Below are 14,026 nucleotides of genomic sequence, written 5' to 3' on the forward strand. Positions count from 1 at the left end.
GTGGCCACAGCTTGAGCCCTGGCAGCGGCGTCTCTTCCAGCAGCAGCAGCAGCTGCTACCTCGGTTCCTTTGTGGGGGCTGCGTGTGCCGCTTTCACTGCAAGGCTCCTAGGGCCCCTGGCCAGGCGAGTGGGGCGCCCTGCGCTGGATCCGGCCAGCGCTCCCCCTTCAAAGCTCCCGCCGCTGGAGGAACAGCCCGGCAGGGGCAGGGGCAGGGGCAGGGCGGGCAGAGGAGCTAGAGGGAAGGTGCGCGCCGGGTGGCGGAGGGAGGCGGCGAACGGGAAGGGGGCTGCAGAGCCCTTAGCGCTGGGACCCCGCCCCCCAATGGGCAGCGAGCGGGCGGAGCCTGGCTGGGGGGCGAGGCGCCGGGACTAGGCAGCGCGGGGGCTGAGCCGCTCGCCCTTTTTGAGCACTGGCCTGGCGGGCGCGGGCCGGGGCGGCTGCGGAGTCGCGCTTCCCGAGCCGGCAGCGCCGAGCCCCCTGCCCGCAAGGAGCGGAGCGGGACACGGAGACTCACCGGCCGGCAAAGTTGGCGGGGACCCTCCTCGCGGCGCGGGCTTCGGGGCGCCCGCTGAAGGATGGCCGCGGCCGGCTTTCGCTGCCCCCGTGGGGCTCAGGCTGGGCGGAGCGGGCGCCGAACAGCCCCCAGCACCTCGGAAAGTAAGTAGCGTTTCCCTAGATCTCCCTCCCGCCCGCCGCGCCCGGCTGGGACCCCGCTGTCCCTGGTCCGTGGTGCTGCGGTGAGTGCGGATCGGGGAATTAAAACGGCCAGGAGCCGCCTTTCTGGTTTGAGGATTAGGGAGGCTAATCCGTCTTGCACCTTCCAACGCTGCCCCTCTGCAACATACTGTTAGCAAGAAATTAAATGAGGCAGGGTTCCCTGCTGGTGGGCCATTTTCCGATCAGAATTAATTTTTTCACTTACAATTTTTTCAGCCTTGTTCCGACCCATAATTGAGAAACCTGCATGTAGTTTTCAGACATGATTATGTTTTCTAATTCCTCGGGCTGCGGGGTAGCAGCCTGCACGGAATTGCTGGAGATTACATCTCATCTACATCATATCTAAGAATCACCCTGCTGAAGACACGATTTTCTTTAAATCCTGACTTCTAAACAGATGTAGATGTATTTTTCTACATGCCAGATTAAAATTATCTGAAAAAATCTATAAAAAAGTTTTAAAACATCAGATTAAGTCACAAACAACGATCTAGCCAGCGTTGTATTTCTTTCCCCTGGCATTTGGCCATACATATTTACTCTGCTGACAGATGTGAGGGAGTTTAAATGCTTGGGCAGTTTTAAGGTACTCAGTGAAGATGCTGTCTATTAATCTGTTGAAGAGTTGCCCTGTTATAGCTGCTAAAGCCTAAAATAGTATCCCAAAGGTACTCCCCAGGTCCCAAAAATGGCACCTCTTCATCACTTTTGCTCAATGTTAATCTTAACTGTGTTGTCTAGTTGGCAGTTAGAATTGAATTATACTGACAATTGCTTGCTTTTCCTTGTTGAATAACAAAGATCTCTAGGGTGTGAGTTTAATTTTTAAGGTGCTAAAGAAGTGGTCCAGCTACAAAGGTGGCTCTGAGTTTTCCTGCAAACCATTCCCCGCCCCCGCCCCCATTGCTTTAATATTCAAAAATTCCTTGCCCATCTTCACAACTAGTACATTTCCCCCTAAGCGTGGTAATCTAAATAGTCTAGGTTTTATAGTTTGTTTTACTACATTAGTGTAAAGAGAGGACAAAGTTTTCAAATTTGGGTTTCTAAAGTTAATTATCTAAACAAGTAGTTTGATTTTCAGAGGTTTGGGGACCCAGCAATCAATGGGATCTGTGAGTGCTTCAAAATATTTGGCCTGAGTTCTGTTTCTTAATTGCTTTTAAGCACCTGAATCTAAATCTTTCCTGTGCCATCAAATGTTGCTTCGGACATGTACAAGGCTCCAGCATTCCTGCCATCCCCGTGTGTCCTGGGTTATTCTTTGAGAGTCCTTTAAATTCTCTCACTCTCTCTCTGAGTAGTGTTCAAGAGGGATTCTTTTGATCTGCCCCTTATGTATGCGGAGAACTCAAATAATTATATTAATTTGGTTTGCCATATATAAACTAAAAAGGTAAGATCTGATCATGCTTTTATTTACTATTTCAAAATTCAAAGTAAAACTTAGCCTTTTATTCAACAGATTAAGGTAAGTGGTGGATGGTCATTAATCCAGCATAAAATCCAAGAATTAGTTGTTTGCATCTTTAAAAGACTTTCAGCCAAGATTTACTTTGAAATATCAAAACAGTTTTAAATGTTATATTTTTCAATGCACTTTTATGCTGGATAAATGTATTTAAGTTAATTTTTTTTAAATGAACCACCGCACTTAACTGTGAAATCTTAAATCAGGTATCTGTTCAGGGCAATATCCACAACAAGCTACAAGTTTGTTATACCGCTCTGATGCATCCCAATAGAATTAATTTTTTTTTTTTGCAAGAGATTTTGGACATCTAAATGTTTTTTTTACAGTTTTATCAACAATTAAGTTTGGAAGTGAATCGAGGACCATTCTCTGGCATAGTTTACAATTTTGCAAGATAATGTAGATTAAAAATCCCTCAATTGTAAACAAAAAGTGTAATTTCAAAAATATAAACAGAAACCCCTTAATGCTAGCAAGTTCAATAACTTTCAAGTCACAAGCTACGTCCTTCTTTCTGGGCAAAGTTGAAAGGAACTGTTTAATCAACGCAAAGCACAGATCATACTTATTTCCCTCTTTTCCCACAAGATTGCTTCAGAAGAAACTGCCAGCAGTGACGGGAGTCCCTGCATTCAGCATCTTGTTGACTAGTATTTGTCAGAACTATTTTTAAAATTTGTAACACAAAATAAAAAAATGCACTATTGAGGCTCGTTGGTGACTTGTACTGATATCCAAGCCATTTCACTTGGCCAAATGCTTCAGATCATTTTCAGTGTTTTCCTTCCCACCCAAAAGCAAGCTTGTACAGAGAGACCTGGCAATGTCATTTGATGAACGCTATACAATTCGTTTACTAATGGTATTTTTTAAATGTTGGAAAGCCACTTAGAGATTTAATATTTAAAAAAAACAACGGGATTGACTGTTCAGTTAAGAATTTCCTAATCAGAAGAGCTGAAAAATCATACTGATGTAGGGCTCAATCCTGCATAGTGGTGAAGTAAGTTGGCATTGAGAGTACTTGAGCATCTTGCAGCAGAAATGAGCACATGGGAGGATCAAAGCCATATTACTCAATTATATGCTAATATTAAGCCAGGATAAATCCAACTCAGGGTCTCAAATAAATAAATAAATAAATGGAGCCCAGCAGCTTTCTTAACACCATCATTTGGCATGTGGTTTGTCTAAATTTATAAAGAAATTTAGGATATGGTACTGTATTTGTGTTTTTAATACGGGACTCTTCTTATCTAGCACAGATCTTCAGACTTTCCTCATTAGATACCCTTATGTCCTCTTGGGGACTTAAGCAAACCTTACTCAGCCTGCTTTTTATTTTATTTGGCAGTATCAGCAGACATCCCCAATGTGTGTAGTTTTTAAAAAAATATTTTATTTCTCTAACCCATACGCAAGTGCTCTATGTTTCTGCATAGGAGCTACGTATTATTGTCATATACATAAGGAGTCTATGGCACTTTACAGCGATGACAAACACATACCCTGCCTTAAGGAGTTGATAGTCTGAGGTCCAAATTCTGCAAATATGCAGGTATATTGCTTTGTGCACCAAGGATTTATTCATGAATTCAGTAGAGATTTCCCCCCCCATATAAAGTTACTCACATGCTTGTTTATAAGTTTGTAACCTAAAGCCTTGTCTATGCACAAAAATTATATTGTGTGTTGGTACGATTAAAGTGATACAACTCTCCTTGTTTAGATGCAATTATATTGGTATGAAAGTGCTTATACTGGTATAGTTTATTTCCATACCATGTGAAAGGAAATAAGCTATACTGGTATAAAGGCACCTTTACACTGGTATAGCTGCATCCACACAACAGGTTGTACCAGTATAATTATTTTAGTTTAAAAATATTCCACACGCCTAATTGAAAGTTATACCAGTACAAAATCTGTATGTGGATGAACTTTGAAGCCAAATTCTTCAATACAGTTGGTTGGGTATAAACAAGGATAGAGTTGAGGGGCTGAGAGCAGGATGGATCTAAAACAAGTGGTCAGATGCAAAAGAGATGGGTAAAGCTGTATCGGAAATGGAAAAAAAAGTAGACTACATTTTTAGATTGATATAAATACAATTATAAAAAACACTCATGAATAGTCAGTTTTTCAGATTACAGTGCTGGGTAACAGTTCCCCTGCACTTGTAAACCCTCCCTGAGCTCTTTCTCGGGGCAGTATGACTGCTTTTTTCAACACTGAACTGCATCTAATGGTCCACACTAGGTTGAAATGAACCTCAGTTTTCACTGCTGAAGATGTGAGACATTCTTTTTAGGTGACAAATCTGAGGAACTGTCTCAGATTGAGGTGTCAATAGAGGAAGTATTGGAACAAATGGATGATAAATTAAACAGTAATAAGTCAACAGGACCAGATGGTGTTCACCCAAGAGTTCTGAAGGAACTCAAATATGAAATTGCAGAACTAAACTGTGGTATGCAACCTATCGCTTAAATCAGCCTCTCATCCAAATGACTGGCGGATAGCTAATGTAATGTTGATTTTGAAAAAAAAGCTCCAGAGGTCATCCTGGCAATTACAGGCTGGTAAACCTAACTTCAGTACCAGGCAAAATGGTTGAAACTATAGTAAAGAATAGAATCAGACAGTGTGGGTATGTCTACACTGTAATTAGACATCTGTGGCTGGCCCCTGCCAGCTGACTCGGGCTCGCAGGGCTTGGGCTGCAAGGCTGTTTAATTGCATTGTAGACTTCCAGATTTAGGCTGGATCCCAGTGTGATGGGTTGGATCACAGAAACCCCCTTGGGGCTGCCAACTGATGTGCCAAGCCTACTTCTGCCCCTGCTTTCCCTGCCAGCTTGGGATTCCAGCACCCTGTCTTGTTGAGCCAGACACGCCAGTCTGCTCCAACACAGACTGAGAGTCTGAACCACGTGCCCCAAAGCTACAGACTTAACTGAAAGCAACTTGAGAAGTGTTCCTGTTGTTAACACTCAGATGCCCAACTCCCAATGGGGTCCAAACCCCAAATAAATCTGTTTTACCCCAAATAAAGCTTATACAGGGTAAACTCATGAATTGTTTGCCCTCTATAACACTGATAGAAAGATATGCACAGCTGTTTGTGCCCCCCAAGTATTAATATATACTCTGGGTTAATTAATAAGTAAAAAGTGATTTTATTAAATACTGAAAGTAGGGTTTAAGTGGTTTCAAGTAATAGCAGACAGAACAAAGTGAATTACCAAGTAAAATAAAATAAAACACGCAAATCTAAGCCTAATACAGTAATAAAACTGAATACAGATAAAATCTCACCCTCAGCGATGTTTCAATAAGTTACTTTCACAGACTCGATGCCTTCCTAGTCTGAACACAAATCTTTTCCCCGTACAGCCCTTGTTCCAGCTCAGGTGGTAGCTAGGGGATTTCGCATGATGGCTCCTTTTTTGTTCTGTTACATCCACTTATATATTTCTGCATAAGGCAGGAATCCTTTGTCCCTCTCTGGGTTCCCCCCTTCCTTCTAAATGGAAAAACACCAGGTTAAAGATGGATTCCAGTTCAGGTGACATGATCACATGCAGGGCCGGCTTTAGGAAGTGCGGGGCCTGATTCGAATATCCGGCGGTGGTCCTGGTCTTCGGCGGCACTTCGACGGCGGGTCCTTCACTCGCTCTGGGTCTTCCGCATCACTGAAGGACCCGCCGTCGAAATGCTGCCGAAGACCCAGAGCGAGTGAAGGACCCGCTGCCGAAGTGCCGCCGAAAACCCGGACCGCCGCCGGGTGAGTAAAAATTAAAAAGGTACCTAAGTTAAGCGCTCTTCTTTAGGGTGCGGGTCCCTCTTAGGCGTGGGGCCCTCTTAGGCGTGGGACCTGATTTGGGGGAATCAGCCTAAAGCTGGCCCTGATCACATGTCACTATAAGACTTCATTACCCACTTTCCAGCACACATGTATACAGGAATACTTACAAGTAAAACAGAGCCATCTACAGTCAATTGTTCTGGTTAATGGGAGCCATCAAGATTCCAAACCACCATTAATGGCCCACACTTTGCATAATTACAATAGGCCCTCAGAGTTATATTTCATATTTCTAGTTTCAGATACAAGAGTGATACATTTATAGAAATAGGATGACCACACTTTGTAATGATACCTTACAAGAGACCTTTTACATGAAGCATATTTTAGTTACATTATGTTCACACTCATCAGCATACTTTCATAAAATCATATAGAATGCAATTTCACACCCAGACTCTAGGACCCTGCGAGGTGGGCCTCAGACCTTGGGCAGGACCACTGGTCTGACCAGTATTGGTCCAGTATGGCTGTTCTGATGTTAAAACTGTTGGACTCTCCTGCTATAAAATTTTAGTGTCCAAAAAATGCTTAATACACCTCTACCCCGATATAACACGATCCGATATAACACAAATTCGGATATAACGTGGTAAAGCAGTGCTCCAGGGGGGCGGGGCTGCGCACTCCGGAGGATCAAAGCAAGTTCGATATAACGCGGTTTCACCTATAACGCGGTAACATTTTTTGGCTCCCGAGGGCAGCGTTATATCGATATAGAGGTGTATAATAAACTTATATTTTGTTTACCTCTGCATTTTGTTCCTGCATACTTCCCTGCTATTGCTCTAAAGTTACTTCTAGTTGTGTTTAAAGAACATCTCATTCACAGAACAGAACCATTCCCTTTCCCTTCATTGGGAAAGCCCAGGACCAGACCTGTCCAGGACAACTTAAAACAGTGTTTCTCAAACTGGTGTCGCTGCTTGTGTAGGGAAAGCCCTTGGTGGGCTGGGCCAGTTTGTTTACCTGCCCCGTCTGCAGGTCCGGCCGATCGCGACTCCCACTTATATTGATGTAGAGGTGTATAATAAACTTATATTTTGTTTACCACAACACAACTAGAAGTAACAAGCAGCGACCCTAGTTTGAGAAACACTGACTTAAAAGGTATTGTCAGGGTTCCAAATATATACCTTTCCTTGGCTTTTCCACTTAAGAATTTTATCAAACCAAATTATTCTACCTCTGATAAAAGGGAGAGATGCAGGAAAAGTTAACCTTTTGGATTGTAAGTTAATAATGAAAATGGCTCCTGAAAAGCATCTATATTTTATAATTCACAAAGGTAAAGTCACGATACATTGTGTACTTTAAATAAAATCATTACAGTAATGAGATGGATGTAGCAATATGACTGTTTAGAAGTGTACAATGCAAGTATGATACAGTATGAAGAAAAAATACTTGCTAGAAAAACACATCATGACACCAGAGAGACATTGCATGAAACAGCTAAACAGAATTTTTAGTAATCTCTGTTTAGCTGTTTTGTGCTAAACAGCTTTCTGGTGTCGTGATGCATCTTTCTATCAAGTACTTCTCAGAGAAACTACTGGTTAGGAGCAATGCAAGGGATAACACATTTCATTTATGAAGAAAGAATATAGATAATGAATAATCTTCTAGGAACACTTGGCTTCTGAAACAGAAATTTCTAACTCCCCTTTTTTAATTTATCTTTTAGTTCAGGAAGCTAAAGATACCATGCACTTTTTAAATTGGGAATGGAAATCTCTACAACATCATAACTGTCCTTTTAGTTCCCTTTTAACAAAAAGATCTATGTAAAATAAGAATATAGATTAATTATGTTCTCAGCAACCTGTTCTGAAAGCTGTGGCTAAAGAGTTAATACCTCTTTCATGATATTGTACTTTACTAGTTCCTTTTTTCTTTATGTGTTATAGTCTCTGTGGTATTAATCAATTACAATTTAATTAATCAAATACAATATATTTATATAATGAACATATGATATACATTTTTAAGTCTGTGAGGGGAAAAAGCATTGAGAAGCTGGTTGAGGTCTATGAATAGTGGAAACGAACGTCTGGTATCCAGTGAATGCCGTAGATATGAAATAGATCTCTTAGGTCTTTCAACATGTTTTATCTTCAAGGGATGCACTAAAAATGCTGCTGCTTGGATATGAAAACTCTTCCTCTTTCCCTTCAGATTGTTAGTAATCAGTAATTACGTACAGTATAGTAGGTTCCCCCACCCCCTAAGGCACCAGTCAGGATTGAGACTTCACTGCGTTGGGAGCTATACAAACACAGCAGGAGAGACACTGGAGTGCTTAAATAAAACCATATTCCTTACTAAATATTTTCTCACACTAGTGCCTGGCATATAAAGTGCCTAAGTGGTCTTTTGCATAACAGACTGCTGGCTAGAGGGAAGCCTTCTAGAATAGCTTTCATAAATACAAAAAGCACTCTAAGACTTCAAATAACTGATTTTATTTATGCAGAGAGAAAACAAAAGACTGAGTTTTAACAAAAGTTCTTCTTGCCAAAGGGGAAGAACTGTTAACAGACAATGTAGCCTCTTGGTGTTAATATGAAAAGAATTGTTTTGGATGTAATGCTTGTTGTTTTCTTTCCATGTGTGCAGGATGTTTTTGTCACGAAGAACCCACTTCTGACAATGGGACTGATCACAATTACTAGAAATTGTTTTGCTCTGAAGAACTGGCAGCTTATTAAGATGTCTCCTACCTTTGGTCTAAAAGTAATCATCTGAAATAGTCCAATTTTTAAATAATGACGGTGCCCTTGAAGCTATCAGTCTCTTCTGTTATGCAGCCTACGAGTTCCATAGACAAATGATTACAGAATAAGCAGTGCAATAAGCTTTTCTACATTGAGACTCTATTTTCTATTATTGTTAACAGTCAAGAAGCAGTTTGCCAACCGACTGAAGACCACAAGAATCTAGTGCTGATTTGTATTGTAATGGAGGGATACTTCTGTAAAGTAGCTAGAAGATCTGGGAGTAGAACATTTACTATTTCTGTACTCTCCAGCCTACTATAATGTCAAAAATGAGTACCAACTGGACAGCCAACCTGAGCTTTGGAGCATCTACAGATCCTCATGAGCCAAGAACTGGACTCTCTAGAACAGGGCACACCGTAGTGGCTGTTTTCCTTGGATTTATCTTGGTATTTGGCTTCTTGAATAACTTTATTGTTCTCATACTCTTCTGCAAGTTTAAAACCCTGCGCAACCCTGTGAACATGCTACTGCTGAACATCAGTGCCAGTGACATGTTAGTGTGCATCTCTGGCACCACACTCAGTTTTGCATCCAACATCCACGGCAGATGGATTGGAGGAGAGTATGGTTGCATGTGGTATGGCTTTGTCAATTCCTGCTTTGGTAAGAGTTTAAAGATTTTGTCTTACACTATTATTTGTAACATGGTGGATGTGGAACGTGTATGTGTACCATCAGTGCGACTAGCACAGTTCTAAGACTTCTGGGTTTCTAAGACCACACGTACCACTTTGGATTACACACCCCTGCAGTATTTGATGTATAGTCATGCTCCCATGCAGCATATTTTCACCAAATGTAGCCTCCCTAGCCCCAAACTGATGCTCTACTGATGGTAAACATCCAAGGCAGCCATCTTCCACTGGGCAATTGCCTCTTTATCACAGTGAGCTGTCAATAGTAAAGTGGTAGTGTATAATTAAAGTGTATTTTTAGATTGTCTGAAAATAGATTCTCAAGACTGTCTTGTTTTTCCAAAACATATATCCAGGTCAGCTTGTCATCTTGCTCTGCCTGTCAGTTCTGTTTTTGTGAGCCACCAATGTATTGAAATATACAAGAATTCTGTTCTCTGGAGTACTTGGAGATCAGGTTTACAGTATAGTTTATGTAAGGGGACTGTTGTCCCCTTACTAACATTCAGTGGGGGTGTTTTGGTTGGCTGGCTCCCAGTACTAAAAGAATGGGGAAAGGCCAATGCTCCAGGTCAGCCTGATTGACAGGGTGGGCAGCTAATCAGGGAGTCAGGAGGCCAGGGCGGGTCCCGTCTTCCGTGTGAGCTGGAATTGCCTGGGTCAGACAGAGTGGGGCAGAGCTAAGGAGAGAGCAGAGGTCCAAGCTGAGCTGGGGAGCAGAGCTGTGCCAGCCAGAGGGGCCAGAAAAGCAGCCCAGGAAGCAGGTCAGTGCTGGGAGCAGAGTCACAGAAGCAGCCCACAGAGCAGACCTGTGCTGGAAGCAGAGCTGCAGCCACAGCGCCAGAGGGGCCAGAGAAGCAGCCCGGGGGCTGGAGGCAGAGCAGCAGCATCAGTACTAAGGCAAAGTGAAGCCAGAGCTGGAACAGTGGAGTTGGGGCTGGGGCTGGAGCTGGAGCAGTCTGAAGCCGGGTGCAGTGAACAACTGGGGCCAGCCAAGCGGGGACCCTGGGCAAAGGGCCCAGCGCAGAAAGACACCCCCAGCCCAGGGTCCTTGCAGGCCAGACTGGGAGGGGGATCTTAACCCAATGGGGAGCTGACGCTGGGAAAAAGGATCCCACCGCCCAAAGCCCGGAGGTGTGTGGCCACCACCAAAACAAGTGTCCAGCCCACAGAATCCCTGCAGCACAGCCAGGGCCTGAGAAGAAGACCTGGGATCTACAAGGAACAGACTCTGCACTGCCCTGACGTTCCAGAGACATTGTTTGTAATGTTCCCTGCCACAGAGCGGGGTGATGGGATTAAGGGATTAGCAAATGTACATGCAAGTAACATTTGTAGTGCATTTGGCATGTCAGGTCTCTGATCTGTTACCGGCTCTTCTGTTGTGGCACTGGAAATAAAACAGAAACAAAAGGATGTCTTAGTTATAATCTGCTACTGTTGCTCTTTTCACTCAAAAGGAAAAGAGAAACAAAACTACTTATGAACAGTTTTTCTAGATAAAAGGAACTGATTACATTAAAATTTACCTAAATAGCCAAACTAGTAGTGGTAGAGTTGGGGAGGAGTCACTCAGCTCATATTTAAAGTTACTGTTTATGTGTAACCCCAAATTTACTCCAGTGCTCATGAGAGTTTCTGATGCACTCTTAATGTCTAGGGCTACCATATGTCCGGATTTCCCCGGACATGTCCGGCTTTTCGGTCTATAAATAGCCGTCCGGGGGGATTTTTAAAAATCTAAAAATGTCCGGGATTTCCCCCGTCGGCTATTTATAGATCAAAAAGCGGCGGCCAAGCGCCGCTGGGCAGCCAAAGCCCCTTCCCGGCTCCCCCCATCCCCTGCAGCCTTACCACTCCACCGGCCCCGCAGCTGTCTTCCCCCTCCTCCCCTCCCCTGAACACTCCGCCCCCCTGCTCCTCCCCCCTCCCCTGCTTCCCGCAAATCAGAGCTTTGCGGGAAGTGTGAAATGAAGTGGGGGCAGGCAGGCTGGCGGCGGCGGCGGCGGCGGCAGCAGGTAAGCTGGGGCGGGGGGGGCGCGCGAGGAGGAGAGCTCCGGGGAGGCGCGGCCCCGGCCAAGCGGCGCCCGGCGGTCCCAGCAGCGCCAGCCCGGACCCCAGCACCCCCGGCCCCAGTAACCCCGGCCCGGGCCCCAGCAGTGCCGGCCCCAGCACCCCCGGCCCGGGCCCCAGCACGCCCGGCCCGGCCCCCAGCAGCGCCGGCCCCAGCACCCCCGGCCCGGCTCGGGCCCCAGCACCCCTGGCCCGGACCCAGCCCGGCTCGGACCCCAGCAGCGCCGACCCCAGCACCCCCGGCCCAGACCCGGCCCGGCTCGGGCCCCAGCACCCCCGGGCCCCAGCACCCCTGGCCCAGACCCAGCCCGGCTCGGGTCCCAGCAGCGCCGGCCCCAGCACCCCCGGCCCGGACCGGCTCGGGCCCCAGCACCCCCGGCCCGGGCCCCAACAGCGCCGGCCCGGCCCGGGCCCCAGCAGCGCCGCCCCAGCACCCCCGGCCCGGCTTGGGCCCCAGCAGCGCCGGCCCCAGCACCCCCGGCCCGGCTTGGGCCCCAGCAGCGCCGGCCGAGCACCTCCGGCCCGGCCCCAAACCCTGCAACCCTGGCCGGAGCGCAGCCCGATTCCTGGGCTCTTTAAAGCTGGCCCTGGTCAGGGGACAGGGAGGGGGGGTTGGATGGGTTGGGAGTTTTTGGGGGGGCAAGGGTGTGGAGAGGGGTTGCGACAGTCATGGACAGGGAGTGGGAGGGTTAGATGGGTCTGGAGGGGCTGTCAGGGGGCCAGGGGTGTGGAGAGGGGTTGGGACAGTCAGGGACAGAGAGCAGGGGGGGTTAGATGGGTCTGGGGTTCTGGGAGGGCTGTCAGGGGGCAGGGGTGTGGAGAGTGGTCGAGGCAGGCAGGTAGCAGAGGGGGTTGGATGGCTCAGGAGTTCTGGGGGTCCTGTCGGGGGCAGGGAGCAGTTGGATAGGGCATGGGAGTCACCGGGGGTCTGTCTGGGGGCAGGGGTGTGAATATGGGGTGGGAGTGTGGATAAGGGTCGGGGCAGTCAGGGGACAGGTAGGGTCGTAGGGCATTTTCAGGAGGGGGCAGTCAGGGGACAAGAAGCAGGGGGGCTTAGATAAGCGGTGGGATCCTAGGGGGCAGTTAGTGGCAGGGGTCCCAGGAGGGGGCAGTCAGGGGACAAGGAGCGGGGGGTTGGGGGTTCTGAGGGGGGCAATCAGGGGGTGGGAAGTGGGAGGGAGTGGATGGGGGTGGAGCAGGGGCGGGGCTAGAGCAGGGCTCCTCCCCCCCCCCAGTGACCTCTTTTTTGCTTGTAGAAATATGGTAACCCTATTAATGTCAAAAGGATAGTTCTGCAGGAAAATGTCTAAGAGCTCGATTCATGAACTATGGTTACCTACAATGGGCCTGATCCCATCAGATGTTGAGTAGAGCTGGTCATGAATGTTCAAAATTCATAATTTGACAATTTTCCCATTGAGATTTAGAATTTTTGGGAAAAAGCAAACAATGTATGTGGGGGGTGATATCCACCCAGATTCAATTTGCCCTGCAACTTTGCCTACCTCACTTGTATTCTGCCCACTGACCCCCGGCTTCTGGGGCAATTTCTGACATTTCAATCTGCTGGGCAGCTTCAAGAAACTGTCATTTAAACAAAAACACCCTCTGACCTCACACCCACATCATTCAGGCAAAGATATATTTCCTTCTTTCACCAAATGTATGTTTTATTGCCCAAATTTAAACCTCCCCAAGGAGTAGGATAGGCAGTATTCAACCAGGGACCATTTTAATGTCTGATATCCAGTGACCCATCAGGATTATAAATTAAATAGGAGCTTTATGCCATTGGAAAGATTAGATTCTTCCCTGCCTAGTAGAACCCAGCACTGGATTCAAGACCTAGAAAAATGAGATATTGGACTCTGAAATGAAGACAGTGTTGTGCATAGAAAAGCTTTTTGGCTCACTTTCACAGATGTTTACAAATTACTAGCTTTTGATTTTTCTTTCTGAGCTCTGAAGGGATAAAAAGAGTAGAGTTCCAACAGTTAAGAAAAACCCTCACATGTTTCTAAAATAGTTTTGTATTTCTCCTGTGAATTGTATGGGTGTGTACCAAATACAAGATAGTGTGGTATACAGGTTGTATCAGCACACAGGGAGGGACAAAGGAATTGCCATACTGTATCAGATTTCTGCTATACCAGATAATACCCTCTAGTCCATTATTCTAGCTTTGGCCCATATTCAAGAAAGCACTTAAGCACGTGCTTAAGTTCATCTCTATTCAAGTCCAAGTTAAGCATGTACTGAATTGCTTTCCCAAATGGGAATCCATCACTGAACTAGGGCTCAATCAGAAACACCAATTATGGAATAATCTGCCCGTAGGAGATGTTTCTTTTTAATCACATCAAGTTAGTGGTTGGTGTATGCCCTGAAGTCAGAGGGCTATTTGGAAAGATAGATTTGTGATTAAGACACTGGACTGATTCTGGAGCGCTGGATTCTATTCCTGGGGTCCAC

General features: G+C 46.0%; 1 protein-coding gene across 1 annotated transcript in view; it reads left to right on the forward strand.

Moving 5' to 3' along the window:
- The first annotated feature begins 478 nt into the window (after positions 1-478).
- Positions 479-14,026, forward strand: part of LOC117870746 (vertebrate ancient opsin-like) — a 122,623-nt gene continuing 109,075 nt past the window's right edge. Inside the window, exons 1-2 of the mRNA XM_034758066.1 lie at positions 479-659; positions 8,683-9,449. Coding sequence (XP_034613957.1) covers positions 9,104-9,449 — 346 coding nt within the window. The 5' untranslated portion in view covers positions 479-659; positions 8,683-9,103. The remainder of the gene's footprint in view (positions 660-8,682; positions 9,450-14,026) is intronic.

Source organism: Trachemys scripta, chromosome 1 (assembly GCF_013100865.1).
Source record: "Trachemys scripta elegans isolate TJP31775 chromosome 1, CAS_Tse_1.0, whole genome shotgun sequence".
Classification (NCBI taxonomy): Eukaryota; Metazoa; Chordata; order Testudines; family Emydidae; genus Trachemys; species Trachemys scripta.